Genomic DNA, 26,837 nt, shown 5'->3' with positions numbered 1-26,837 from the left:
CTTATTTGTTTTGAGGTCAGATGGCAGCAAGCTCGACAATAATAGCTTGGTCCCAACCTACATAAAATTTAATTGTCCTTTCTTTCTCTCTTTTTTGTCGACGAATGATTCAAATCTCGTGACTGCAGTTGCGCAAAAAAGTTCAGAAAGCGGTGTAATGTGGCCCTACAATTGTGCGCCGTGGGGAGGGGAAGCTACTGATTATTTTAAACCTCCCAGGGATTCCCACCCACAGACACTTTTTCTGTGGCTGATAAGTTTTCTCGTTCTTTTTCTTAAACTACTTCAAGTTATGCGCAAGTTGATCAGCGCAGTCATAAATGCTTTTATACTCCTGTTTTTTTCTTTTATTTCTTAATGCCAGTGAAATAAAATATTTTTTGATATTGAACTAAGAGCTTCCGGGACAACAATCTTCGCCCGTTCAGCTTCGGCTGTCGACTCGGTGGGCCCCCCGTAGGTGCGCCACTGAGTTGAACCACAGAATCTCTTCGCAAACTTGCTTCATCCCAATCAAATTTAGGACAGCAAGTGCACAGCATCCCGCAAACTTTTGGACTACAACAACCTCTGCACGATTTCCTACTTTCCAACCCGACGCATAGGCTGGAAAAGCAGTAGGACCTCTACCATCTGTTTGAGCCTGCCGCTGTGTCACTAATCACGGCGCAGAATGTATTTGCTGCCTTGGCCGTATGATGGCGCGCGGCACTAAATGCCTCGACACCAATGGCATTGCAAATTTAGGACAAAATGTGCGGCAGTTATCAAAATATTAAGTAAGTGACATTAATATAAAAATAAAAATAACAAGGTTTGAATTTGCGTCATTAAAAAGTTTAATTTCTGAAACTGTTTAATTACGAACTGCGGAGCGCCGATCGAAGCCAGTTACCATCATGGCGGGCATCATGGAGGAAAGAAAAGCTTTTTTTTCCTCCATGGCGGGCATCAAAGGTAGCGTGAGTTGCAAGCGCTTTCGTTTTGCGATTTTCCTGTCTTCTTATCAGTGCATACGCCAGAGTAGAACAATGCTGCACGCTTATCTTTTTGAGATCACCGCATTTTAAGATAAAACTCGTAAGAATACGGGAAATATTTGCCTGGCGCCGTAGCGCTTTCTGTAAGGCAGATCAATAACGCGATGCTTGTTTTGGTGTCAAACATTCGAAGAAAAATAATGCGTTGCTTCACATGAGCCTGATTTATTATCGCTGATTGAGGACGAAGGCTCCAAATCTCATTATTTTTTCTGTTATTTTGTTGTTATATCGCGTTTTGGGGCCATGTTGCGGGCAGGTTGTCGCCTGACAGGTGAACTGCTGTTACCCCCAAACTGCTCGCCTTTTCTAGTTTCATATGACAAATTGCTAACTGAAACTTTTTCTCCCGTTTTGCCTTTCATTTGCATTCGCTCTACTGGGTGCAACCGACAGCGTAAGTCACTTTCTATCTTTTTTACCGTAATAATTCGATGAGTCACACGCATTTTTGACGTTGCTTTTCAGACACAGTGCGCACTTATTTTTTTCTTTTTGGCCGGGCACCTTATCTATCTACGCATACACCTTAAGCTCTTGGAAAAGAAAAATAGTAAATCGTTGCCTCCGAAGCCGCGGCGTGTTTTAACTGTAGGCGTGCCGTTGTCGTTGTGCGTTGCGTTGCTATCAGTAAGGAAGGAAAAGTGGTGTTTCTACGGACAATTTGCAAAGTGCCCATAAGTTCAGTCGCAGCGTAGGGAGGCACGGATTACAGTAAATTTCAAACCCGTAAGCAGCGAACAGTACGACCAGTGGGCGTTGGAAGATGGAAGTATGGATAAGGTTGGTGCTGAGCTTAATTGGACGCCCGAAAGTATAGAAGTTTGTAGTTTATTTTAGCAGAGTGGTGTACATGGTCCCGAGGCTAAGGCGTTAAATTTAATTTAATTTAATTTAAGGCGTTTTTGCATTAAATTTAAGTGGAGGACCTTCGAGTTCGACAGGGCCATTTAAGTGCGAGTACACCACAAAGGTCAAGTGGCTTGTAAGTTAGCTGTCTGCAGGCTCGCAAGTGATGCTGCTGGCTACAAATGAACATATATAAGGTTTATACTAAGCCTCAAGTGACCATTGTGCTGTCCGTTGTCCATGACAAACTGTGAATAACCCTGACCTCTCCATCTTCTGTCCAGACTTGTTGCCCTTGCCTTCCTGGGGTCAGTGGGGATGACCCTACTGGTGCTGGGTTGTGCACTGCCACAGCCCAGGTGAGCAAGACGACCAGTTTCATTTTTAAAGAATATATTTCGAAATGTGTATTCAATGGTGGTGTACTTCCGCTTGCCAATCGTCTGCTTGCGCAGAAACCTACCCTTGGTTGCCTATTATCAGGTCTTTTCATCTGCCTTCAGCCAATCAGGGACCGCTTAAAAAAGTTACACTGGGAAATAAACAAAGCTCAGAATTTTGGCACTGCAGAAAACCACCGCGATAAAAATGTATTGCTGCGATGCTGTGGTTCCACAACGAACTAAAATTTTATTTAAATCTCGTTCTGCAGGCCTGCATAATAATGCCTTGTAGGTGACGAGACTATTTCTCAGCTCGAAGCTAGTTAGGTTGCGGAGCTTTCTGCAACTCAACTAGATCACTTACACATGCTTCCCTTCTGTCTGCCACCCGTCAGCTAAATTAGCAAACACCTGGCAGGTTGCTGCCTGGCCCTAGGTTGCAGCAACACCGGGTGTTACTTCAGAAACATTGCTGGAGCCAGATCGCACAGCTTTTCAATGAAAAGAGCATGGTGATAACTATGTGGCAAAGGGATACTACAGCAGTTGCTTGTCTCGCCTCTGTTGCGCCCCTTGCCTGTTTGTACTTTCCTTTTATTTCATCAACAAGGCCGCACTGACAAATCTCTGAGGTGCTCTATAGAAGGACGACAAGTTTGGCTAGTTGGTTGAAGTTCGACATTTTAAAAGCAACGGGAAGGAAACAGGACAACAGAGGAAGGAACAACAGCACAGCGCTGAACTCACAGCTGAAAGTTCATTAGGAAGCAATACATATTTACTCGATTATGAGCACCCCTTGATTCTAAGCACCCTCCCCGGCCTTTGGGAAAAATTTGGAAAAAAAAAAAAAATGCATGCGAATCTAAGCAACCATTGCAAGGTGGATTTCAGACGCGTGGAAGCGGGCGCGAGTTGACGTTGTGGCCAAGTCATTTATTAAAGGGACACTGAAGTGATATGTAAACATTGCGGGATTACTAGCGCAAATTGTAGTCCGGAGTCCCCAGGCCATGTTTCGACCACTCTAGGCGCGTTTACGCGATTTTATTTAGTAGAAAAACTAATTCAAAACGCTGTCCTCCTCTCTTTACGCTCGCCCATTTTCTGTGGCGTTTTCGTGTGACGTCAGGAGGGGATGAGCTGGCAATTGGCTGCGCCACGGCTGCGCTACTGCACGGCTCCCCGGCCGACAGAGTCAGTCGGCCCAGCGTTTCGTCCGCCGGCCGCCGGCGGGTCGTCGCAATCAAGGAGGTTAAAAAAAAAAATTGCTTGGTCGCAATTCGTTCGCTTAGTTGAAACGAAGCCAGGACACGTTTGTGAATGGAAGAATGTGCCTTTCTTTACTTGGTTTGTTTGTACAGTGTATCTAGCTCCAAGTCAAGGTCGCTTCACACAAGCGCTGCACATGCGACGCTTCGCTGACTGGTACGCCAGTAGGAAAATATAAGGCCTCTTGAAGGCGGGAGAAGAGTCAGCGAAGTCAATATAGGTACTAAGCAAATAAAATCAACTGATATTTTTACCATACAGCGTGAAACTAGGGCGCGGGAAGCACTTTTTTGCGCTGGGCGAACAAGCACAGCGGTCAGCAGCACGACTACGCATCTGCGAACGCTTTTCCGTCTACGAAATGCAATTGCTAGACGTGAGCTACTGTGGAAACTCGGGCGACGCTTACTGCACGATCGCAGTACAACAAATAGTCACCTAAGCGGCTTGAAATGCCAAAACTAAATAAAAGTGTAAACCGGTTGTACAATATATACCCTATATTAGCAATGCTTTCGCGTCCCGCTCCGTAGTCTAGCAGTCTGGGGCGCTAGGAATTCACCGCAAATCTTTTGCGAGTCACTAGTTCGAATCCCCGCGGGGACGTGCTTTTTTTTTTTTTCTTTGTAAGTTAACTTTTTTGTTTTCCCTCGATGTTTTCTATATTGAGTTCACCTTTTTTGGGGCCGCAACGTTCATGGCTACACGAACTAGTTCACAAAACGCGCGCAGGCTGGCACTGGCGCGCTAGCGAGTTCTCGTTGGCGTGCTGTTGCCATAAGCACCGACTGCTTGCAGGCAGTGGGCACAGGCCAGAATCAACAGACCCTTGGCCTGGTGCGAACACGCTTTTTACGATACAGGCGTGAGGGAGGCAAGCTCCAAATATGGGGGAAAAGCGCATGACATTTGGGCGTCTGCGGGTACGCGGAGGGCGTTCATGCACTGCGTAGGTCTCGGCTAGTGAATGCTACGACTACAAGCCGTCCTGGGAGGCTTATCTTGTGCATTTTACAGCCGACAACATGGCAGAAGCGCGGTACGATGATTACTGAGATATTGAGAATGCCCATCCAACAAAGCCCTTGGTTATGTTTTACAGAACCGAAACCGAAACCGAAACTTGTGTGATTGCTAACCTTGGGCATCGTCCAATCACGGCGCCCCTCCTCTCAACGTCACAGCCTTAGTTGGTGCGGCCGCCGCAAACCGCGCATGGTAGTTTTTCTTCTTTCGCGCTTTGTAAAATAATTACCGATTTGTCAACCGGATAAACGATGAAAAGTGTGCTAATTTGAGCCAGTCTACGCAGTGCAAGCAAAAACGGGAGCTTGACAAATTCACTTCAGTGTCCCTTTAAGCTTTCAATTACAAACAACCTCAATGGATCACAAGATAAATCACCAGCTGGGGGATAGTGAAAGTGGCGGCCCAAGCTGCACAAAGGACTCGAGTGGCAGTGAGGGTGGCGACTGAGTGTCAGACGTTAAGCAGTGGGTTCACTGTCTGTATCTATTTTTCGGTTGAATATTGGTCAAGTAAAGCGTTGTTCCTTGTGCCCGTCTTGTCCAGAAATGGCCACGGAAAAAAAGGGGCGAGGGGGGCAGGTAATTTTGGTTTTTCGAATCTAAGCACTTTGAGCATCGCGATCTTGGGGAAAAAAGGGGGTGGTTAGAATCGAGTAAATGTGGATAAAAACAGCCTGAAACGTTGATCTATGATGTGTGCCCCCCCTTTGCGAAACTGAGGCCTGGTGTGTCCATGTTGCCGTGCGTGCAGCAATTGGTACCCCTTCTTCGTGGTCCTCTTCTACGTGCTGTCGCCGCTGCCGACATTGATTGCTCGCCGCTACAAGGAGGACATGGCGAGCTCGAGCGCGGCGCAGGAGCTGGCCTACTTCATCACCACGGGCATCGTCATCTCGGCCTTTGGCCTGCCACTGGTGCTGGCACGGTCGCCGGCGGCACCCCACGCGGTGGTGAGAGCGACAGCCTCCTTTCACTACAAGCATTGCGCAACATGCACCACCCGGGGTTCTTTACTATACGCCGGTTGCGACACTGCACTTGAAGGAGCCACGAAGAGAAAATACAACTTCGTTTAGTTTGAAAGAACTAGGATTCCGTATCTCACTCAGCTCCATTACAGCCGCAAAATATGTTTTTTTAATGAAAAAAAAAAGCAAGAAGTATTTAAAAACTTTCAAATTTTGTGCCACAGTGACGTGTTATGAGCAAGAATGACTTCATACGGGCCAACAATAAAACGTAATTTTCAGTGCGTTAACAGCACGTTAGCATTCTAGTGATGCGATCAAATGGAACTAGAGGCCCCATTACAGACGTCCAGTCATGTGTCGTCGCGACAGGTCAGTTAGGCGGCCGCCAATCGCGCAAACAAGGTTCCGTAACGTCATAGAAAAGTTGCGGGAAATTGGCTAGGGGGCCGCGACTGCTTCACACGTTTTCTTTCATATCTCCGTTATTTGTTCGAAGATTGCGATGATATTGGTATCATTGTTATCGGGACTACGCAGTCTTTCTAATAAACCCAACTTGTATTTTGTCTTCATGGCTTCTTTAAGAATTGGGGCGGTGTGGGCCCCTGCTTTGTTGAAGCTGAGGGTCATTGTTGCAACACCTAGGGGACAAAAGCTGGACGTTGCGAAGCATTTACTGAATAGCACAACTCAATAATGCAAATTGATTGATTGATTGATTACGAGGTTTAACACAGTGACGCTACACAGGGGACGAAACGTACCATAGTGGAGTGCTCCGGATTAATTTTGACCACCTGGGAAGCTTTAGCGGGTGCCGAAATCTCAAGCACATGGACGTTTGCGTTTACATCGGAAAAGCAGCTGCTGCGGCCAGGAATTGAAATTGTGTCCTTGGGCTCAGCAGCACAACATCTTAGTCAATGAGCCATAGTGGTGGGTGCAATCAATAAAATGAAGCTTGCTTTTCAAATTAGGAAACATTAATAGGGTTAGCCTAGCATTGTCCCGGAAGAAGAAGGTGTATGACAGCTGCATCTTCCCGGTACTCACCTACGGGGCAGAAACTTGGAGGCTCACTTAAGATATATCGAGGATGCCTCGGCGAGCAATGGAACGGGAGGCGATAGATGTAAGATTAAGGGACAAGAAGAGAGTGGAGCGGGTCAGGGAACAAACACATGTTAGGGTCATAGTAGTAGAAATTAAGAAGAAGAAATGGGCATGGGCAGGGCATGTAATGCGAAGGCACGATAACCGTTGGTCACTAAGGGTAACAGGATCCCTAGAGACGGCAAGCGTTGCAGGGGGCGGCAGAAAGTTAGATGGGCAGATGAGATCAAGAAGTTTGCGGGGATACATCGGTTGCAGTTAGCACAGGACTGGGATAATTGGAGATCTATGAAAGAGGCCTTTGCCCTGCAGAGGGCATGATAGGCTGGTGATGATGATGATGAATTTAGGTAATCTTTCTTCCATGGCTCCTCCTTTGATTTACAACATCAGCTGGAAGCACTTTAGTACTACTTTAACTTTCTGCCAAGAAATGACAGGATAGTCAACTTGCTTCATGCTGCCTCAGTGCACGGGCCAATTGCCGACTGGCTTTTGATACATGGGTCCTAGGGGAAGTTTCACAACTGGTGCATACTATTAAGTAACTCGGGTACCAACTACGTATGCATTGCTATGCAGTCGAACTAGTTTATAACAGCACTCAAATGAATTGAAGAGTGTGACAGAATTCCGTCTAACCAAAAGTGTATATTTGAAGGAAAAAAAAAAAAAAAGAATGCCGACCAGTTTAAAAAAAAAAATAGTTCTTGAAGTTTTTGGCATTTAGGTGGTTAGGTAGGTTTATAATTAATAAATTGAAGAGTAATGGTGAGATTACCAAGCCCTGCGGAGTGCCCTTTGTGGCGACACCAAATTTATTGCTCCATAATTTGCCAAGTCCCACCCACCACTTTTAACGTAGACTTTGCTCAAATAAGCCACATAATTAGGAAAAAAGGGAATGGCCATGCGACCCGTCAGCTCATGTCCCGCAACAGAACCCGATTTTTTCCCGTCCTATTCCTTGAAGTCGTGGCTTCCGTCGCGGAAGGGAAAACATTGTGAGCAAGGCTTCCATACTAGAAACTGAAACGTTAGGAACAATTTTTTGGACTGGTCAGTGTCTTGTTTTTTTGTTTTGGATGTTTAAATACCGTTAAAAAAAAAGTTGTAACCAGTTATTTTTGCAGTTAACCTCTGCTACAACTGAAGAAAGGGGTCCATTTGGCCGTAACATCCAACACCAGTCGTGCCCGTAGCTTTGGAGCATTACACTATGAAGCAGAAGTGAGGTGTGCAACACCCACCTGCCGTGACTTGTACTTTGCTTCGATCACGTGTTTACTCTTTTATTGCGCAGTGCAACTTATCATTGAAATTTTGGGATTTAACACTCCTAAGCTACACCTTGGTTATGATGTGTGCTGTAGTGGAGGGCTTTGGACTAATTTTGACTGTATGGGAATCTTGGAAGGGGCCATGCAAACAAAATACAAAAAAAAATACAAGTTTGTTTTAGTCGAAATATTTCGTGTTTTATAGTGCCCATAACACTTGTCCGGCAGCAAATGATGCCGTCTTTACTGAGAAATTAATCAAATTCTCCCGCCATATCGTGTGTTTTCGGGACGTCAGCAGCGAAGTCTTAAGTGCGCGCATTCAAACCAACTTCCACTGCGTCATTCAGCTCTGCAGCCTTGCTTGCCGTCAGTCCTCCCAGGTGGCACTACCATACTGATCCATGGACCGTTGTCTGCCGTCGCTTTGTTTTTGACTGTATTTGCACCTGGCTTGTTTTTGTGACAGCAGAAAGTAATCGTTTCGTGAAACACGGGGTATCCTCGACAAACAGGGTCACGCAAGACAACGTCGCTTTCGCCAATCGGCCAGAGTCGTGTAAGACAACTCTAAAGCGGCGGACTGCTGTGCAGCCAAAACAAGCATAGTGCACCCAGTAACAACAGCAGTGCGCGTCGATACTTTTATACTTACGCGTATTTTCGTAACTTTCATTGTTTACCCCACCATTCTTACCGCTGTCAGATAAATATGCAGTACATTTAAGCACAAATAGCTCCTTCGGCAAGCTAATAAGCCTTGCCTAATTTGCATTTGCTTTTGCCGGCCTCAGCCAATCGCGCAGCTGGGCGCATGTGACATCATAGGTTCTGTTGTAGGAAATGAGCTGGTGGGTCGCATGGCCGTTCCCTTTTTTTACTAATCGTATAGCTTATTTGAGCAAAGTGTGTGTTAAAAGTGGTGTCAGTATGATTCTCACGAGGCAATCTTGCGAATGAACCAAACTTGTGTTTTGTCTGCATGGCCCCCCTTAACATGCGCCGAAAAAATCTCGACACGTGAATTTTTGCCTTCCGCCTTCGTGGCCGGGATAGAACCGGCGTCCTTGGGCTCGGCAGCACGATGCCTTAGCCACCGAGTTTCTTCCCTTTCCCCGCACAGATCCAGTGGAGTGCGTGCGGCCTCGTTCTGGCCGGCAACGTCGTCGTCTTCATCACCATCCTCGGTTTCTTCCTGGCCTTCGACAACGACGAGGTCGACTACAACATGTGGTGAAGCGAGCAGGGCGTTGCGACGGCGGAACTGTCCAGTGCGCCTGTGCCAGTGGACTTGAGTGGCGCACGCTGTACATAGTGTATGAATAAATTCGCCCACCTCTGATCCCTGCCATCGGCCCCCTACGCACCTGCCCCCCGGTTTTGCCCCAATGGGACAAGAACGACGTGGAAGAAACAACGCCGGTTGTATGTCCGGGGAGTTGTTGCTGTTATCTTGGGATTTCGTCCTGTGGTGATCTCTGCTGTGGTGTCAATGTCTCGTGTTTGTTCCATCTTGAAGCTGACATTGCTGTACGGCTGGTAGGGCGCGAACATCCGATTTTTAAAAATAGTGCCTAAATCAATCTCAAGCCGCTGTATCTGAACTGATTTGGTTGGAATTGTACAGCATTGCTAAAGTGGATGTTGCGGAATGGTGGTGATGATGATAGCCCAAAAATAAGTGGCGCGAGTTGTTCTGGCAAACTGAGGGGGATTGGCCAAGCAAGCGGGGGGGTTAATTTAGCCAGGCAAATGGGTCGCTGATGCTTTTGTGCAGTTTGGCAAACTTTTTTTAACCAGGCTGATGACAGAGAAGAGAAGATAAATAACGTTAATGTGTTGTTGTGCAGAAGAAAGTGTGTGACTGGAACCAAAGTAACTGCCAAGGTTTAGTTGTAGAGCACGAAAAATGCCCTATTAGATCTGAATCTTCCTTTCTGAAGTTGGTCTCAAGTACGCGAACTCTAATGCCAAGATGGCTGCGAACATGTGCGACACCAGCTTTGATGTGGCGAGACCTGTAAAAATATTTTTTCGTATTTGCCACAACAGAGTCTGTCTGGTTGTTACCAGCAGCCAGAGCTCACTTTTTAAATTTTTTTTAGTTAGAACCAGTACGTTCCGAACGAGTTTTGTCACATGCTTTATCTCCTTCTTCCAGTTCCCCTTGCAAATTGACCAATGAAGTTCCATTATATCCGTTGTTCTGTGATTTCAGTAACTTCCAAATTCTAGAATTTGTGACTCGACTGTACATCCTTTTTTGTGAAGTTATGCTACAAATCTGTCGCAATGCTTGCAAATGCTACAATGTTTTTACAACGTGTAAGTAGTTGCTATTGAGTGGAGTTTAGCACCAGTAGTTTTGTTTATCAGCATTTATTTGCTATGCGCATGGTGGCACCAACATTTTTGATGTTTCGTTTTTGCGAGTTGTGTCTGATAATTTAATGAGCATATTTTTCTCGGAGCAACTTGTGCTCCCGTTATAACATGCTGTAGACATGCACAACTTGTACTGTTGTTTAGTTTAATAAAATTTTGTGCATGTAAACGACGAGGCTTGTATTCAAGAGTAGTATTCACTGCACTGAAATGCCAGGGGCACACTGCTCAGCTCATTATTTATCGCTCAGGCCAGGGAGGCATTTTTTGTGTTACAGTCCATTGCTTATCTATGCTAGCCACAAACTAATCCTTCGGGATGGAAGCATGGTCCTTGTGACGCAAGACTGGGCTGTGGCTCTTGGGTTTTTATTTTGCTGATACATTAAAATTTAAAATGAAAACTCGGGGAAGGCTGCTCATTTCGTAACAAAAAAAAAAATACGAAGGAAGCTCACACTAACGTGCAAGACTTGAAGGTAGCGAAGCTATATGCAACCTTTGCGACCATCACCACGGTTTAAGGTTGCAGCCGACTTGCTTCTTCGCTGCCGCAATGATCTTTACTCCATCATTGTTGCTAAAAGTGTGAGCTTCCTTCAATTTTTTTGGAAGTGATAATCACTGGACATCACAGTGGAGGAGCGTACGCTATGACGCGTCTTTCTCGTTCCGAGCAAGTGTTTGCATCATTGCAATAAACGCTGGAGTTTTTTATTTATGGCCAGTCTTGGCCAATCTCCCTAAGTGGGTATGCTTGGCTTGGCAAACGTGCACCGGGGACGCTGGGCGGTCGCCACAAGAGAGAGAGCAAACTTAATTCCTTTGTTCAGCAGCTCACGCCCAAGCCACAGAGTTACGAGTCCTCACATATACACACGAGCGCTTGGCATTTTCTTGGTTTTTTTACCTGCCGGTCGGCCACCGCAATCTTGGCCAATCTCCCTAAGTGGATATGGTTGGCTTGACAAACAAGCGGGGGACGCTGGGCGGTTGCGAGGTCGCCGTGAGGTCCACGCTCATGTGCACATGCTCAGCAATTTCTTGGTTATTTTTAACTGCAGACACGAAAAATTACAATTTGCTGAACAGCTTCGCCGTTCAAAGGTATGACCCGTGCCTCCGTACCTAGCTTATTGTGTGGCTCAAATCACTCGATTACGACGGCTATTGGAGTAGCCAAACGAAAGAATAAAAAAAGAAAAAGGTCAGTGATGTAAGAAAGCCTTGCTACACTCCATTAGCACTTTGGTACAATATGCAATACAAGTGACAGCCAGAAACCTGAACGCAAAATGCAAAAATCTTGCAACACATGCATTAAACAGTGCATGCCAGTCTGTACTGTTGGTTGTACTGCAAGAATACAGTTGAAGCTTCTCCCAGTCCTCTTACCATCAACCGATGTTGCTTTGTCAATGTATTGATTGATTGAGTGTAGGGTTTAACGTGCCGACGCAACGCAGGCGATGAGGCACGCCGTAGTGGAGGGCTGCGGATTAATTTTATCCACCGGGGGATCTTTAACGTGCGCCGAAATCTCGTACACACGGGCGTTTTTGCTTTTCGCCTCCATCAGAAAAGCGGCCGCGGTGGCCGGAAATCAAACCCGCGACCTCGTGCTCAGCAGCGCAACGCCTTAGCCACTGAGCCACCGCGGCGGGTGCTTTGTCAATGTAAAATGTTCTGCTATGGACATGCATTTCTACCAATCTGGATACAAATTAGGCTACAAAATTACTAATTTTGGTTTTACATGTGCAAACAAAGCACCCCTTCGAAATGTGTCCGCAACATGAAAAAAGTAACGTGTTGCGTCTGCACAAAAATGTGCAACTGGTGAGGCCAAGGCATTTAACTGTTACAACAGTAAATTCAGTTGAATGCCACCTATACGCCTCGAGCTTTGCGATCGCTGCGCCACCTGCCGCCGCTTCTCCGCAGAGTTGACGGGATTAGCGCTGTGCGGCCCATAGGGGCTCATGCAGTGTTTTGGTTCTCTTTCGCTTCTTTTTGCCCTTCCAAGCACTACAAAATTTGTTATGGTGACGTCTGTAAGTAAACAGTATGTTTTGGGCACTCCAAAAGCCGCTGCGTCTTGGTAGGGTGCTCAAACATCAACAATAGCTATCCGGGAACGCGGCTCTGTGTCCTTCTCGGCCGCTGTTACGGGTGTCGGCGACGGCAGCAGCACACCACCACTGTCACCTCCGAATACGTCCGGCACAAGTGAATTTTATTGTCGCCTCGCTTAAACCTGATACTGGCACAGTGAGAGGTGTGTTTTGTTTTGTAGCGCGGACAACGAATGGGGCCTCATTACGAATACATGCGTCGTAGAAAAATATATTTCGGGGATGCGATTACTCAATACCTGATAACTTGTGCCTTTTATAAGAATATAAGCCAGGCGAAAATGTTAAGTATATTCCAAGCCTCTGCGTCGTGAAAGATGTACACTCGTGCCTTATAGCAAGAACCAAGAAAAGTGAATTAAACCACTGAAAAATTAATGGTCTGCAAGTACGGAAGAAACAAAATAGCTCGGACAGAAATGGAAAAAAAAAAAAAAAAAAAAAAAAAAACCTCAGTGCAGCTTCTGAAATGCTAAAGACGTTCGTATAAACTAAAGCCGTGTAGGACTTACAAGACCAACTAGTGTGCGAAATGCACTGCTATTTCGCGAGACATGGGGAGGGGGGAGGGGAGGGGGACACTTACGTATCGTTGTGTACGATTGCGGAGCGAAATCAAGGAAAGAACGTTTTAGTAATCACACACACATGCTACTCGTTCACGTCACTCTAGTTTTTAGACTTCAACTAACAGCTGATCCCTTGGCGAACGCATTTTTTGAGGTATACAAGTTCAAAACTGATAAAAGGTTTCGTTAGAAGAGCGGGATATCTGATAAGGCCTTCTGATTTCTGTTTGTGCTAGATTTGCAGGCTACCTGCGTCATATGACTATGCTTCGAAGAAACGTTTAGTCGCGATCAGGCACTACTGTAGAAGCCCTTCTCCGGCCTGCTCGCGGAGGATATATGTAACATATGAACGTTTGCGGGCGCTCAGCTCACGGCAAGACGCCCCAGGATTATTTTTTTGTCGTGCGGTGATCCCGGGTATAATTTTGGATTATCCATCGTACTTATTTCGTAGAATGTTTGTGAAATTTAGGTCCAGGGTAGTGATCAATATCTGAGGTATGATATCGGCAAGCATAACTGGCGTTCTGTCAGGTATGAGCGCTCCACTAGGTTATATAAGCGCACAAGACTGATTTACATCGTAGTGTATAGCCATGGCATGACCATCTGGGGATATTATGCTTACGGAGACACTGTTAGTAAATTTCAGGGCAGTGGAATCACAATCATCTCCATATGCATATCCTGGTTTTGCGACGCCGACCTGTGACGCACACTTGGCGCTTGTACAGACCGACTTTACGAGACTAAGATCGCGTCACACACATTTACACTCTCTTAAACACACCACATTTGCGAACAGAGTGACTGCTCCACATAAATATGTATTTCCAACGCCTACAAACGGTAAATCTCAGTCGTGAACGGGCCCCGAAAGCAACGGTGACAGTGGGGAGTGGGCCGGCGACTCCCGCGGCTGCTTTCGAAACGGGCCGCTGGGGGATTTCAGTGGCGCCCCTACAGGCCGCGCTCGAGGCGTATACAATCAATGAACAGTTCAAACAAAAAAAATTGGCGCAGTTTTTACTCGTGGTGCAAGGCTGGAGAAACAGCAGTGTTGGGGCCTCTCTCCATCTGCCGGAGACCCGGCTGCGTAATTCCAAACGCTTCGCTGCACAGAGAATCCACGTGACATGTCTGTTCGTGTGATGCAGACGGTAATTAAACGTGGTCATTGGCTGCATCCCAAATCTAAAGCGATGCAAAACATACCAAATCAGTATTATTAACAAAAAAAGACGCGTAGGTTTGAGTTCAGAAAAAAAATTTAATTTGTTAAAAAAATTAAGCAATGAGACAGACCTGCTGGGGCTCGAACCCAAGGCGTCAGCAGGCGCTCAAAAGAATAGTGCGCGCAGTGACATCGCACATGTCACGTGGGTGCTCTGTGCAGCGAAGCGTTTGGAAACACGCCACCCGGCTATGCTCTTGCATCATCATCATCATCCCACTAGGTCCACTGCAGGACAAAGGCCTTTTCCATCGACCTCCAACCACTCCTGCCTTGTGCCGCTCCTTACTCTGTCCCTTACTCTTCCTTACTCTGTCCCGCCATCGAGTAATCGGCCTTCCTCTTTTTCTAGGCCTGTTTTTCGGTGTCCACTGTCACCCTGGTAGTCTACTGACTGTCATTTCATCTGACCACGTGGCCAGCCCAAGTCCATTTCTTTTTCTTTTTTTTTCCAAAACCATCTTCTACCCTAGTTTTTTCTCTGATCCAGGAGGCCCGTTTCCTGCCTCTAAGTGATTATCCAGTCATTATTTGTTCCTCGGCCCGTTGAGCCGACCTACGTTTGCTACGGCAAGTTTCCGCTCCTTAAGTCATCACCTCACGTTTATTTCCGAGCTTGCCGCTGAACGTTCTCCACGAGACTGGCAGGCCCAAATCGTTCTGCCCACAGGCTTTCACATCTATCCCAAGGTGGACCACGCTAGCACCCGCTAAAATCCGCGGCCAAGTCCAAAGCCAACACCCGCGCTATGAACCCAAAGGAAATTCTGTGCGCCCGGAATGCGATGATAACTCAACCGGATAGACGCCGGTTTCATAACGCGAGAGACACAGGTTCGATTCGAACCATCGGAAGAGTTCTTTTTAAAGAGGATAGGCGGTAGTCTTTCTTTTAGCACAATTATGCACCAATATTGCCAAATTTTGTTATGGCGTGAAATGCTTCAGTAACATCTCTAAAGCGGAAATCTCTGCGAAAAGGGTTTACGACGCATAATAATGTTTTATTGGTCATTCCTCGCTCTATGTGCAATGCCCCATACTTAAGGCATTTGAGGTGTATTCCGCAATAAATTCAGAGTCAGACACTGTAAAACCCTCACCACTGTCTCCACCTGAATCCAGCATGACACCGACATCCTCATCACTCACGCTTGCAGGAGAAAGCCGCTCCACAATCGAGCACCGATAGGGTCATGTTTCTTTAACGCACGGTAAACACAAGGCACGCATTCTGCCATCTAGTGTGCAAATTCTCATCCGATAAAAGTGCCAATGACGAAACCTGTGCTGCCATCTATGCTTCGCATAAAAAAGCACCATTCGACGAGCTGTGCTCGCCCAAAATCCTCTTGGAACATTGCGAAAGGCCCATGACGACCACAGGTCATTTCCGGACATAAAGAAATATCTAAGAAAACGTGTGACTAGTCTGAAAGTAGGATGACTGTATGGCCTGTAGTTTAAATAATGATTGCTCCTTTCAATGTTAGTAATTTGTTGTCTCCTGTATAAGATCAGATTGTAATTTACTATTTTCTGTTGTGTTCTCTGAAAGAAAGAACATTTCCCTTTCTAGGCTGTATTTGTATGCTCATTTTCTAGGTTGTATTTCTTGCCTGTTGGTTTTCTGGTTTTTGTACTTGTACGCTTATGTACTGGGTTGTATTTCTTGCCTGTTGATTATCTGGTTTTGGGTTAACTGCTTTCAGACGATACTGCCAAGCCTCGCACACAAGCCTCAGGGCTTATGCTGGCTGGATATGCACATGTATGTTTTTATTTGGACGAATAAACTTCGTATCTTATGTCGTCATGGGCAAAAAAGTGGCGACCACTCATGACGAGCCTAGGTCGTCATAAGCCCTTAATTAAGGGGTTAACTAGCAAAGAAGGAACACAAGCCATTACATAGCTTATATTTCCAGCATTGCCGCCCTCTCAGCTTCTTTATTTTGGTTACTGCGAAGTACAAATAATGCCATCGGATAAGAAAGAGGCGTCAGACAATGTTCGTTTGGTCCTTCACAGAATCTCACATGGGTTAATGCAAAGCACACCAAAAAGGAGGAAAAAAACACACAAAGTGCAGATGAGCCCTGAACTGGACACCACGTATTATTTTAAAGCATGCACACGCACTGGCTTAACTGGGAGTGCCACATGACTTGTCCAAAAGAACCTAAAATACTTTGCGGTAGTCTTATGTATACAAATAAAAAATCTCTGTTAAGCAAGCCAGCAGCGATGGCAGCTTCACCGGTAAGCTACAGGCGTCAGCGTCTCACTTGGCATCTTCAAAGTGCTTTGCGACACCTTCGAAGACCTGTAATGGGAACAGTGAAGTTATTCACTGAACACAGCCTTCCAACGGATTGTTTCAACGATTAGTGTTTCAAACAAGGGTGCAGCCTTCTGCTTTGCCAGTAACACACTTTGAAGGATATGCGTATCAGGGTGGTACGACGATAATTGAAACGCTTCAAACGTTTTTCCTGAGCGAACCGCCACTCTGTTCGCGCTCAGACTTCACACGAAGGTCGAATTTTGTGGTCTATTTTGTTTGGCACTGGGAACAACGACAGTAGGTACTTACCTGTTTATTCTAAAAAAGAATAAAAACGATTTTCGCCTGTGAGAAAATGGCGGCCCATCTGAACGTGCGAGCGAGTGCAAGCTGTTCTTGGAACGGAGGCGCCCCCTGGGGTATGCAGAGCGAAACGGACGATAGGGATTTACGGCAGGAAGGAGCCAAATGAGGTAGCAGACGATCAGGAAATGTGAAAGCTGGTGAGGAAACAAATTATTGGTAATGATGAACCGTTGGAATATTTTATTGTGATTGGTACAGGTAAGTACCCCCATTCCTCCAAGTGTCAAACAAAACAGACTGCAAAATGCGAATTTCGTGTGAAGTTTGAGTGCGAGCAGAGCGGCGGTTCGCTCAGGGAAAAAGTTTAAAGTGTTCCAATTATCATCGTACCACCCTGTACAAAGCACAATAGTTCGAGTCTTTCTCTGAGAAAGTTGTTGAGCCCATAAAAATTCAGAAATAAACCACCTGACTGAGACTGCGAGCACAGAAGTGAGAATTCCGAGTACGGCTTGCGGAGACCGTACTCATTCTTGGTTTTATCCATGATCGAGTACTCATAGTAGCTTTACAAAGCCTGCACCATTGTAGCTACTGTAGAATTTTCACATTTACCTGTATTGGTTAACATTTAACTACTTGTTTGTGGACAGTTCACACAGGTTAGAAGTGGTCACAATCCGCCAAGCCATAATGCTGTTACAGCCGACGTTATTGTAATGTGAAGCTAACCATAAAGATAACGGAAGGAAGACAGCACTGCTGAATAAACTTTTCCCACGAAAATAAAAAAGAGAGAAAGTTCGTAAACTGGACACACTCAAATCATGGTCCACACACTCTTGACTTCAATTTATTAAAGTAATTAGGCAACCCTTATGACTCTTTTTAGAGTCTTACAAATTCTTTGTTGTCAGCCAGGTCAGAAGTAACATTAGATTCTACTCCTCATTGGATTCAAAACTTCCAACCCCTCCAAATCCATTCCCTTTAACGATGTTCACAGCCCCCTGTGTAAGATGGACTTGGGGCCAACAGACGATGCTACAAATCCAAACTTTTACCACTTTGATGACAAGCAATACCTGCGGAATATTGATTGTTATGGGGCCACAAGGGAAGCTGTATTTGACACTGTGCAAGCCCACTATTGGCTGCCACGTTGTACAGACTGGTGAAACCTCGAAGTTCCTTCACTTTTTCTCGCAAATTTCCCAAGGACCAGAGTCCGAGAAAAACTAACCGCATTTTTTTTAGCCTAATAATTTTTTTTGTGGTCTAATAACTGACGTGCAACGTGTAGCAGCGAAGCTGACTGTGCCAAAAGCAGCTTCGTGACCCGTTTAGGTACACACCTGAAATAATGAAGTTCTTTGACTATCTATCCTGGACTCACCACGGACAGTTCATTGGCAGCACTCTTTTACCATAAAAGTACATCTTGAAAAAATTGGCGGCGTGTCTGTTCACTCTACTGCGAATTTCATCAAAACCCGATAGCCTTCACCACCTTTCACCATCACTGATGAGTGCCATGGTTAAGAAGCCACGAAGAGAAAATACAACTTCGTTTAATATGAAAGAACTAGGATTCAGTATCTCACTCAGCTCCATTACAGCCACAAAAGATGTTTTTTTAACGAAAAAAGTGAGAAGTATTTAAAAACTCAAATTTTGCGCCACAGTGACATGTTATGAGCAAGAATGACGTCATACGGGCCAACAATAAAACATAATTTTCAGTGCGTTAACTGCACGTTAGCATTCAAGTGATGTGGTCAAATGGAACTAGAGGCCCCATTACAGACGTACAGTCATTTGTTGTCGCGACAAGTCAGTTAGGTGGCCGCCAATCGCACAAACAAGGTTCCGTGACATCATAGAAAAGTTGCGGGAAATTGGCTAGGGGGTTGCGACTGCTTCACACGTTTTCTTTAATATTTCCGTTATTTGTTCGAAGATTGCGATGATATTGGTATCATTGTTACCGGGACTAAGCAGTATTTCTAATAAACCCAACTTGTATTTTGTCTTCATGGCTCCTTTAAGAGGGCACACTGGTCTTAACCCACAAAAGTTTATTTTTACAGTTATGGCGATGCAAATTGCGAGGCATACATAGTTTCTCATTCTGAATGCAGATATAAAATTTGTGTAAAACACTACTGCTCAAATTTATTTGGATTTTTATATTTGATTTTTTGACAGCTCTGGTAAAAAAAATCCCCCCCACCTCCCCGAAGGGGATCGTGCGGAAATGCGAATGCATTGGGTGCACCGATGAGTGCGGTGCGAGTAATTATTATGTAGAGAGGGTACGCGGAGAGGAGAGAGAGACCCGCGCAACACGCCCGCCCCGCGCGCGAGCTCTCTCTCCCGCCGAGCTCTGCGATGCGAGCGCCCTCACACGCCCGAGCGCGCTCCTCCTCTCCCCTTGCCCTCCGCTACTCCCGCCCGAGCTACCACCTGCTCCGGTTGCTAGGCGCGCCACAGCTGTTACTAGGGGCGAGGAGGAGCGCGGAGAGATAACACCTGCGAGCGCACGCCGACGGAGCAAGACAACCCCCAACTAAGAAATGCATTCGCATTTAAAGACTGTAGCGGCGCGGGTCCGCCGCGCCGAGACGACGACGACGAAGGCAGAACTACGAGGCGCGCGCTCACGTGCGCTCGCGCTGGAGGAATGCAGGCGCACGCCGACGGAGCACGACAACCCCCGACTAAGAAATGCATTCGCATTTAAAAAAACTGCTTGAAGGATGCAGCTGTACAAGGTGTCAGTGAAATGTGCACAAATCAAGGAGTGCAATGAGACTAACATTATCATTCTATCTGGTCTGTAGCAGAAGTTACAACCATTTGAAGTTTGGGCTTGAAAGGTGGAAACCAGAAAAACCGGTTCGGCCTTCCAAGCCCAAACTTCAAACAGTCGTAACTTCTGCTACAGATCAGATAGAATGACACCGTTAGTCTTATTGCACTCCTTGACTTGTGCACAGTTCACTACTACCTTGTTCAGCTGCATCACTCTGGCAGTTTTTTTTACAATGGCTGTCAAAAAATCAAATATAAAAACCCAATTAGCTTTGAACTCTGCCATTTTACACACAAACAAATTTTATATCTACAATCAAGATTAAAAACTACATGCGCCCCGCAATTTTCATCATCATACATAACTGTAAAAATAAAGTTTTTGATAAAAGATCCAGTGCCCCCTTAACCGCGTACACACCAACAAAATAACTGCCCCTTTTTTGCCCACTTTCCCGCACCAAGTAGTATTGTACTGCTGAAGAGCCACATTTTTTTGGTTTAGCAAGCACTTTCCGCATTTTCCTTAGGCAAGCAAGACTAGAGGCATGCCTACCACGTCTGGGTCGTTGCAGCTCGTGTCGGCCGTCCTGACCAGTTTGAGCTTGCTGTAGTAGTACACAATCGGCAGCGTTGCGTCGCTGTACGTCTGGAACCTGCACACAACAGCCCCGGCTATCTTCGTCAAATACTCAGACCAGACAGTCTATCTGGCCGGCTTCGTTAGGCAGCTAACCAAATGAACCATATTGTTTGTAGACAACACGTCAAAGTGACATGACAAGGATTCAAGCCTTGGCTTTTGCTCCCCGATGCAACCACACAGTAGTGTTGGCCACTGGCAATTCAGGAAGTGACATTAATATTGCCGACACGTGTTTTGTTCAAAATTTAGTAGGCTTCTTACAAGTGTTATAAAAAGAATTACCATTGCAGTTTATGAGATTACTGTGTAACTAAACTTAGATAAAAAAAATTAAAGCCGTTCCACTTAATGTGAAAGATGTCGGAAATGAGTGCAGAGCAGTGACTCACCATAATGGGCTGTAGCACTGTTATCCGCTCACTGCTAGCACCCAATGCAAATCAAATTTCCCGCTTTCACAGAGCTTTTTGCAGTATTTTTAGGCAGACTATAGGAAAATAACGTTTTTAAGAGGTTGAAATTTTGAGTGCAGTTGGCCTTTAAGACCTCGTTCTAATGAAGGTAAAATTTCCCCGCAGTGGGTATAACGAACTTTTTTTTTTCCCGCAACGAGCACTTACGAACAACCATTTTGGTACCTGTCAGATCAATGTCTTATAGCACACCACAGTTTACGTCCCATCACGGAGTTGGCAATTCAAAAAACTTGCATTCCCTAAGGGCCGCCAACTCTATTGTGCTGAAATGGCTACAAGCACCTGGCAACACCCGCGAGCGTGCGCGTCCCCCGACCTCCCCTTTCTTATGGACCCACTGTGTGCGTGGGGAGTGCCAAGCCGCCGACTGCAGCTTTGTTGTTGCTTGACGTTGCTTGCATGGGCATAAAGTTACTGTTTCTATCGGTTCGATCGTGAGAGCTCCCGCTGCCAGAAAGGAGATGGCCGACGGCAACGACAAACAGAAGCGCAAAATGATATAAATCGAGCAGAAGGCGGCTATGCTGAAAGCCGTACAGTGTGGTGCAAAAAAAAAGTGGTCGAAGGTTTCAGCATAGTGTTGAGCACACTACCGATGATTTTGAGCAGCAAAGACGCTGTCACCGGTGCTGTTGCACAGGCGTAACAGAAAGGTGACAGAAAGAAGCTGCGAGCCCCCGCCTTGGAAGATGTAGAAAAGGCGGTCATCAGGTGGCTTTTGGATGCACGAGCATGCGGCATTCCTGTAAGTGCAACACTGTTGCAGCGTAAAGGGAGGGATTTCGTGTGCGTCATGAGTAGGGTTGTTCGTTGTCGGGTTTTATATTTTTTAAAACCAGGGGGTAAAAATGGGGTGGTATTTTTCAAACTGGCAATCAGGGAGAAATCTTTTAGATGCGACGTTGAGAGGAGCATCTCTTGCCGGCGGCCCTGTCCTGCGTGCGTCCGTCGTCCGCGTCCGCACAGCTGCGTCTCTCCTCCGCTCGCCTCCTCTCCTCTCTCCGATAGCGAACACTCTCTCCCAACATCTGCGGTCGCGCTGCGCGCGGCTGCGCACTGTGCGCATGTGCAGTACTCTCTCTCTCCGCGGTCTCCTCTCCTTCGGGCGCGCTGCGCATAGAAGCGGAGAGCCGCGCTCCGGCCGGTCTCTTAGTCGACGGTCGTCCGCGCTTGCGCTTGCGCTTGCTCTCTTGCCGTACCAGACGATTGCTTGATGCGACGCCAATGGAACACCCTTCAGCGTCGCATCACACCAGGGTTCCCGCAAGGGGAGGTGGGCGTAATTTTTTTTTTTTGTAAAATTATTCCGAAATTTGGGTTCTTCCGGGTTGAATTTAGAGAAGTACTAAGTAATACCCTCTGTTTATTTTATCAGAAGGTATCACGAGCTTCTTAACTTTAACGCGTTAAAATTGGTGTTTGTCTCAAGCTGGTTATCGGGGAGAGGGTCCCATCAGGGCTTTCTAGCAAACACCCTCTGAAATTTGGCATTTGTTTGAAATGAATCAGTAATGATGACCGTTCATTCACTAAAAGCTGGCAATAGACCTTGTACACATCCTTCTTTACATACATTATCATCTGTACGCACAACATGTTGGTCTCCATTCGAGACATGTCCGATCGTTGAACGTATCTCAGCCGGAACAAATTTCTTTTGACATCACAGCTTCCATGAGCTAGGCACAACAATGTCAGTGCCACATCTGCCAACCTGCAGTAGCAAGCGGTAGAGTCATGCCAATACTCAATGAGTTGAAAAGCCATGTTTGCGGGGCTTGCTTCCAGCAAGTGCTGGTTAAAAGCGGCGAACCGTCAGCACACGATTGTGCAGATTGCTACTTTAAAAAGGTCCATTTGGGGAGAAATTGGGGTTAACCCGATTCCTGAAACATGTTCCGAGTGTAAAATTCGGGTAAAATCGGGTTTTTTCCCGGAAACGAACAACCCTAATCATGAAGAACGGTCATTTTGTGGCGCGTGCCGGCTGGTTGCAGCTGGTTCTGTAGTCCAACCACAAGGCTTAGACTACAGAAATTTTCCTGCAACGGCTGCGGGAGTGAGACAAGCAGCTGGGCAACCAGAACTGAAAGATCTGCCTCGTCCTGGACAACTGCCTGGTCTGCCACACTGCCACTGTGCTCAAGAATATCGAACTGTGCTTCTTGCTACCAGACTGCAGGGCAATTGCGCAAACCCTGAAGCAAGGGGTTATCACGAGCTTTTAGTCGGGCTACCGCAAGCATGCGACCAACTGCATTTTGCTCAATATGACCACAAACCATCATCATCATCATCAGCCTGTCTACGCCCACTGCAGCGCAAAGGCCTCTTTCATAGATCTCCGATTATATCCCAGTCCTGTGCTAACTGCAACTAATGTATTCCCACAAACTTCTTCATCTCATCTGCCCACCTAGCTTTCCGCTGCCCCCTACCATGCTTGCCCTCTCTAGGGATCCGCTCTGTTACCCTTAATGACCAACAGCTACCTTGCCTTCGTATTACATGCCCTGCCCACGTTTATTTCTTCTTAATTTCTACTAGTATGTCCTGAACATGCATTTGTTCCCTGACCCACTCCACTCTCTTTTTGTCCCTTAAAGGGACACTGAAGTGAATTTGTCAAGCTCCCGTTTTTGCTTGCACTGCATAGACTGGCTCAAATTAGCACACTTTTCATTGTTTATCCGGTTGACAAATCGGTAATTATTTTACAAAGCGCGAAAGAAGAAAAACTACCATGCGCGGTTTGCGGCGGCCGCACCAACTAAGGCCTTGACGTTAGGAGGAGGGGCGCCGTGATTGGACAATGCCCAAGGTTAGCAATTAAACAAGTTTCGGTTTCGGTTCTGTAAAACATAACCAATGGCGTTGTTGGATGGGCATTCTCAATATCTCAGTAATCATCGTACCGCGCTTCTGCCATGTTGTCGGCTGTAAAATGCACAAGATAAGCCTCCCAGGACGGCTTGTAGTCGTAGCATTCACTAGCCGATACCTACGCAGTGCATGAACGCCCTCCGCGTACCCGCAGACGCCCAAATGTCATGCGCTTTTCCCCCGTATTTGGAGCTTGCCTCCCTCATGCCTGTATCGTAAAAAGCGTGTTCGCACCAGGCCAAGGGTCTGTTCATTCTGGCCTGCGCCCACTGCCTGCAAGCAGTCGGTGCTTATGGCAACAGCACGCCAACGAGAACTCGCTAGCGCGCCAGTGCCAGCCTGCGCGCGTTTTGTGAACTAGTTCGTGTAGCCATGAACGTTGCGGCCCAAAAAAAGGTGAACTCAATATAGAAAACATCGGCGGAAAACAAAAAAGTTGAGTTACAAAAAAAAAAGCACGTACCCGCGGGGATTCGAACTCGCGACTCGCAAAACACTTGCGGTGACATACCTAGCACACCAGACCACTGAGCCACGAAGCGGGATGCGAAGGCCTTGCTAATATAGGGTATATATTGTACAACCGGTTTACACTTTTATTTAGTTTTGGCATTTCAAGCAGCTTAGGTGACTATTTGTTGTACTGCGCTCGTGCAGTAAGCGTCGCCCGAGTTTCCACAGTAGCTCACGTCTAGCAATTGCATTTCGTAGACGGAAAAGCGTTCGCAGATGCGTAGTCGTGCTGCTGACCGCTGTGCTTGTTCGCCCAGCGCAAAAAAGTGCTTCCCGCGCCCTAGTTTTACGCTGTACGGTAAAAATATCAGTTGATTTTATTTCCTTAGTACCTATATTGACTTCGCTGACTCTTCTCCCGCCTTCAAGAGGCCTTATATTTTCCTACTGGCGTACCAGTCAGCGAAGCGTCGCATGTGCGCTTGTGTGAAGCGACCTTGACTTGGAGCTAGATACAGTGTACAAACTAACCAAGTAAAGAAAGGCACATTCTTCCATTCACAAACGTGTCCTGGCTTCGTTTCAACTGAGGGAATGAATTGCGACGACCCGTCGGCGGCCGGCGGACGAAACGCTGGGCCGACTGACTCTGTCTGAAGGCCGGGGAGCCGTGCAGTAACGCAGCCAATTGCCAGCTTATCCCCTCCTGACGTCACACGAAAACGCCACAGAAAATGGGCGAGCGTAAAGAGAGGAGGACAGCATTTTCGAATTAGTTTTTCTACTAAATAAAATCGCATAAACGCGCCTAGAGTGGTCGAAACATGGCCTGGGGACTCCGGACTACAATTTGCACTAGTAATCCCGCAATGTTTACATATCACTTCAGTGTCCCTTTAACGTTACATCCATCACCTCCCGTTCCATTGCTCGCCGATTGTCATAAATTTAAGTTGAACCCTCTTAGTGAGCCTCCAAGCTTCTGCCCCGTAGGTGAGTACCGGTAAGATGCAGCTGTCACACACTTTCTTCTTCAGGGACAATGGTAGGCTGCCATTCATCATCTGAGAATGCCTGCCGAATGCACTCCACCCCATTCTTATCCTTCTAATTACCTCTGCCTCATGATTGGGATCCGGGGTCACTACTTGGCCTAAGTGGATATATTCTACTACCACTTCCACTGCCTCGCCACCTATCTCAAACCGCACAAATTATGAGACCCCAACTGACCTGTACATGGCGACCGAGATGCTACGAATGGTTAACTCGCTTCGTCCGAGATGTCATGCCGCACTTGAATTTCCCTGCTCTGCAGACAGCAGGATCGCCCATTTCTTAAATGTGGCAGTGTGCTAATTTCACCTGTTCATAGCAGCGGCTCAAAAGGTGGAAGCAAGTACGAACAAAACAAAGCATAATGAGGAGCCAATGCTGCACTGCACACGCGTTAGCTCTCGCCTCCAGACCAGACTGCCTGGTCATGTGACCACTAACAACGTAGCCAATGGCGTTATCGGGAGAAGCTGGCGCCGAAGTTGACACCAAGAGCAGCGAGCTCCCGGTGGAAAAAATCCGGGGGCAGAGCAGTGGGTTCATGGCTTATGTGGCAGGTACTTGAAGAATGAAAGGCGTGAAAAAAAGCTTGCACTATGTTCAAGTCCGAAGACACCGCGAGAGGCGTTTTGGAGGCACAAACTGCGGGGAAAAAATTCGTGTTATTTCGTGCAAATACGGTATTTATAACGCGAAGGTGTGAATACACTCATGAGAAATCATCATACAGTACTGTGCTCTTACCAAATCTTTGAAAATTGAATCAATCGTGGCTCTTTTCTCACTCACCTTTTGCGAAGGCTTTCAACGTTGTCATCAGTACGGCCGCTGCCGGCCTGACCTCTCTGCAGGCATCTCTCCACACAGATCTGCAAAGGCACCGAACATTGACAGTGTAAGTATTATCTCATCCAAGGTGCGACCTAGCTACGCACCAACAAACCCTGGAGTGTTCCTGAACTACTTCTACGTTTCTTCACGCGTGGAGTGCAATGATTAGCTCTGCCAGTTTTGAACTGTTTCTCCCTTTCAGTACATGACCAATGGCCCCAACACAGCACCAACATCTTGGTGCTGTGCACAAAGGGTGCACAGACGTGGCTCTTTAGGTGCAGGGCAAATGCAAGTGGAATAGCAATTCATTTCTAATTTCCACTTCATAAAAGTAGGGTTCCCTGGACTTAGTGCTGCTATCAACCAGTTCTGTTTTATATTTGATTGATTGTAGGGTTTAGCACGTCGACGCAACGCAAGTGATGAGGCGTGCCGTAGTTGACGGCTCCGGATTAATTTTGACCCCCTGGGAATCTTTAACATGCGCCGAAATCACGTACACACGGGCGTTCTTGCTTTTCGCCTCCACCAGAAAAGCGGCCACCGTTCGGTTTATATTTCTATGTTGACATAACTCCAAATCATCATTATCTCATCAGCCTATCTACGCGCACTACAGGGCAAAGGCCGCTCCCATGGATCTCCAATTATCCCGGTCCTGTGATAACTGCGACCAATTTATCCCCGCAAACTTCCTGATATCATCCGCCCATCTAAATTTCTGCCACCCCCTGCCACACTTGACTTCTCTAGGGATCCACTCTGTTACCCTTAGTGACCAACGGTTATCTAGCCTTCACATTAAATGCCCTGCTCAAGC

General features: G+C 46.6%; 2 protein-coding genes across 7 annotated transcripts in view; one reads left to right on the top strand and one right to left on the bottom strand.

Annotated features, from left to right (window-relative positions):
- The first annotated feature begins 1,418 nt into the window (after positions 1-1,418).
- LOC144163048 (leptin receptor gene-related protein-like) lies at positions 1,419-16,074 on the top strand. 2 transcript variants are annotated; one of them, XM_077693838.1, is made up of 4 exons: positions 1,419-1,437; positions 2,174-2,248; positions 5,324-5,522; positions 9,060-16,074. In XM_077693838.1, the coding sequence occupies exons 2-4, from the start codon at positions 2,208-2,210 to the stop codon at positions 9,171-9,173; spliced, it is 354 nt and encodes a 117-aa protein (XP_077549964.1). In that variant the 5' UTR covers positions 1,419-1,437; positions 2,174-2,207; the 3' UTR covers positions 9,174-16,074. The 2 variants fall into 2 exon arrangements, with proteins under 2 accessions (XP_077549964.1, XP_077549963.1); XM_077693837.1 differs by lacking the exon at positions 1,419-1,437 and adding an exon at positions 1,623-1,823.
- Positions 16,075-16,178: 104 nt separating this feature from the next.
- LOC144163046 (UMP-CMP kinase 1-like) overlaps positions 16,179-26,837 on the bottom strand; it is a 33,097-nt gene continuing 22,438 nt past the window's right edge. For 4 of the 5 annotated variants that reach the window (XM_077693834.1, XM_077693832.1, XM_077693833.1 and 1 more), the window contains exons 5-7: positions 25,973-26,052; positions 20,226-20,325; positions 16,179-16,588 (exon numbers count right to left, since the gene is read on the bottom strand). In XM_077693834.1, the coding sequence (XP_077549960.1) occupies positions 16,547-16,588; positions 20,226-20,325; positions 25,973-26,052 (222 nt within the window). In that variant the 3' untranslated portion in view covers positions 16,179-16,546. Of the gene's footprint in view, positions 16,589-20,225; positions 20,326-25,968; positions 26,053-26,837 lie in introns of those variants that run through there. The other variant, XM_077693836.1, reaches the window with a different exon arrangement.

Source organism: Haemaphysalis longicornis, unplaced genomic scaffold, assembly GCF_048455015.1.
Source record: "Haemaphysalis longicornis isolate Haplotype H1 unplaced genomic scaffold, Haemaphysalis longicornis Haplotype H1 scaffold_12, whole genome shotgun sequence".
Classification (NCBI taxonomy): Eukaryota; Metazoa; Arthropoda; class Arachnida; order Ixodida; family Ixodidae; genus Haemaphysalis; species Haemaphysalis longicornis.
This window is presented reverse-complemented; position numbering and strand designations above follow the sequence as displayed.

Excerpts from the sequence above, each read along its gene's own strand:
- LOC144163048 (XM_077693837.1), top strand. Across the intron at positions 2,249-5,323 it reads TGTGCACTGCCACAGCCCAG|CAATTGGTACCCCTTCTTCG; the intron begins GTGAGCAAGACG and ends CCGTGCGTGCAG. Across the intron at positions 5,523-9,059 it reads CGGCGGCACCCCACGCGGTG|ATCCAGTGGAGTGCGTGCGG; the intron begins GTGAGAGCGACA and ends TTCCCCGCACAG.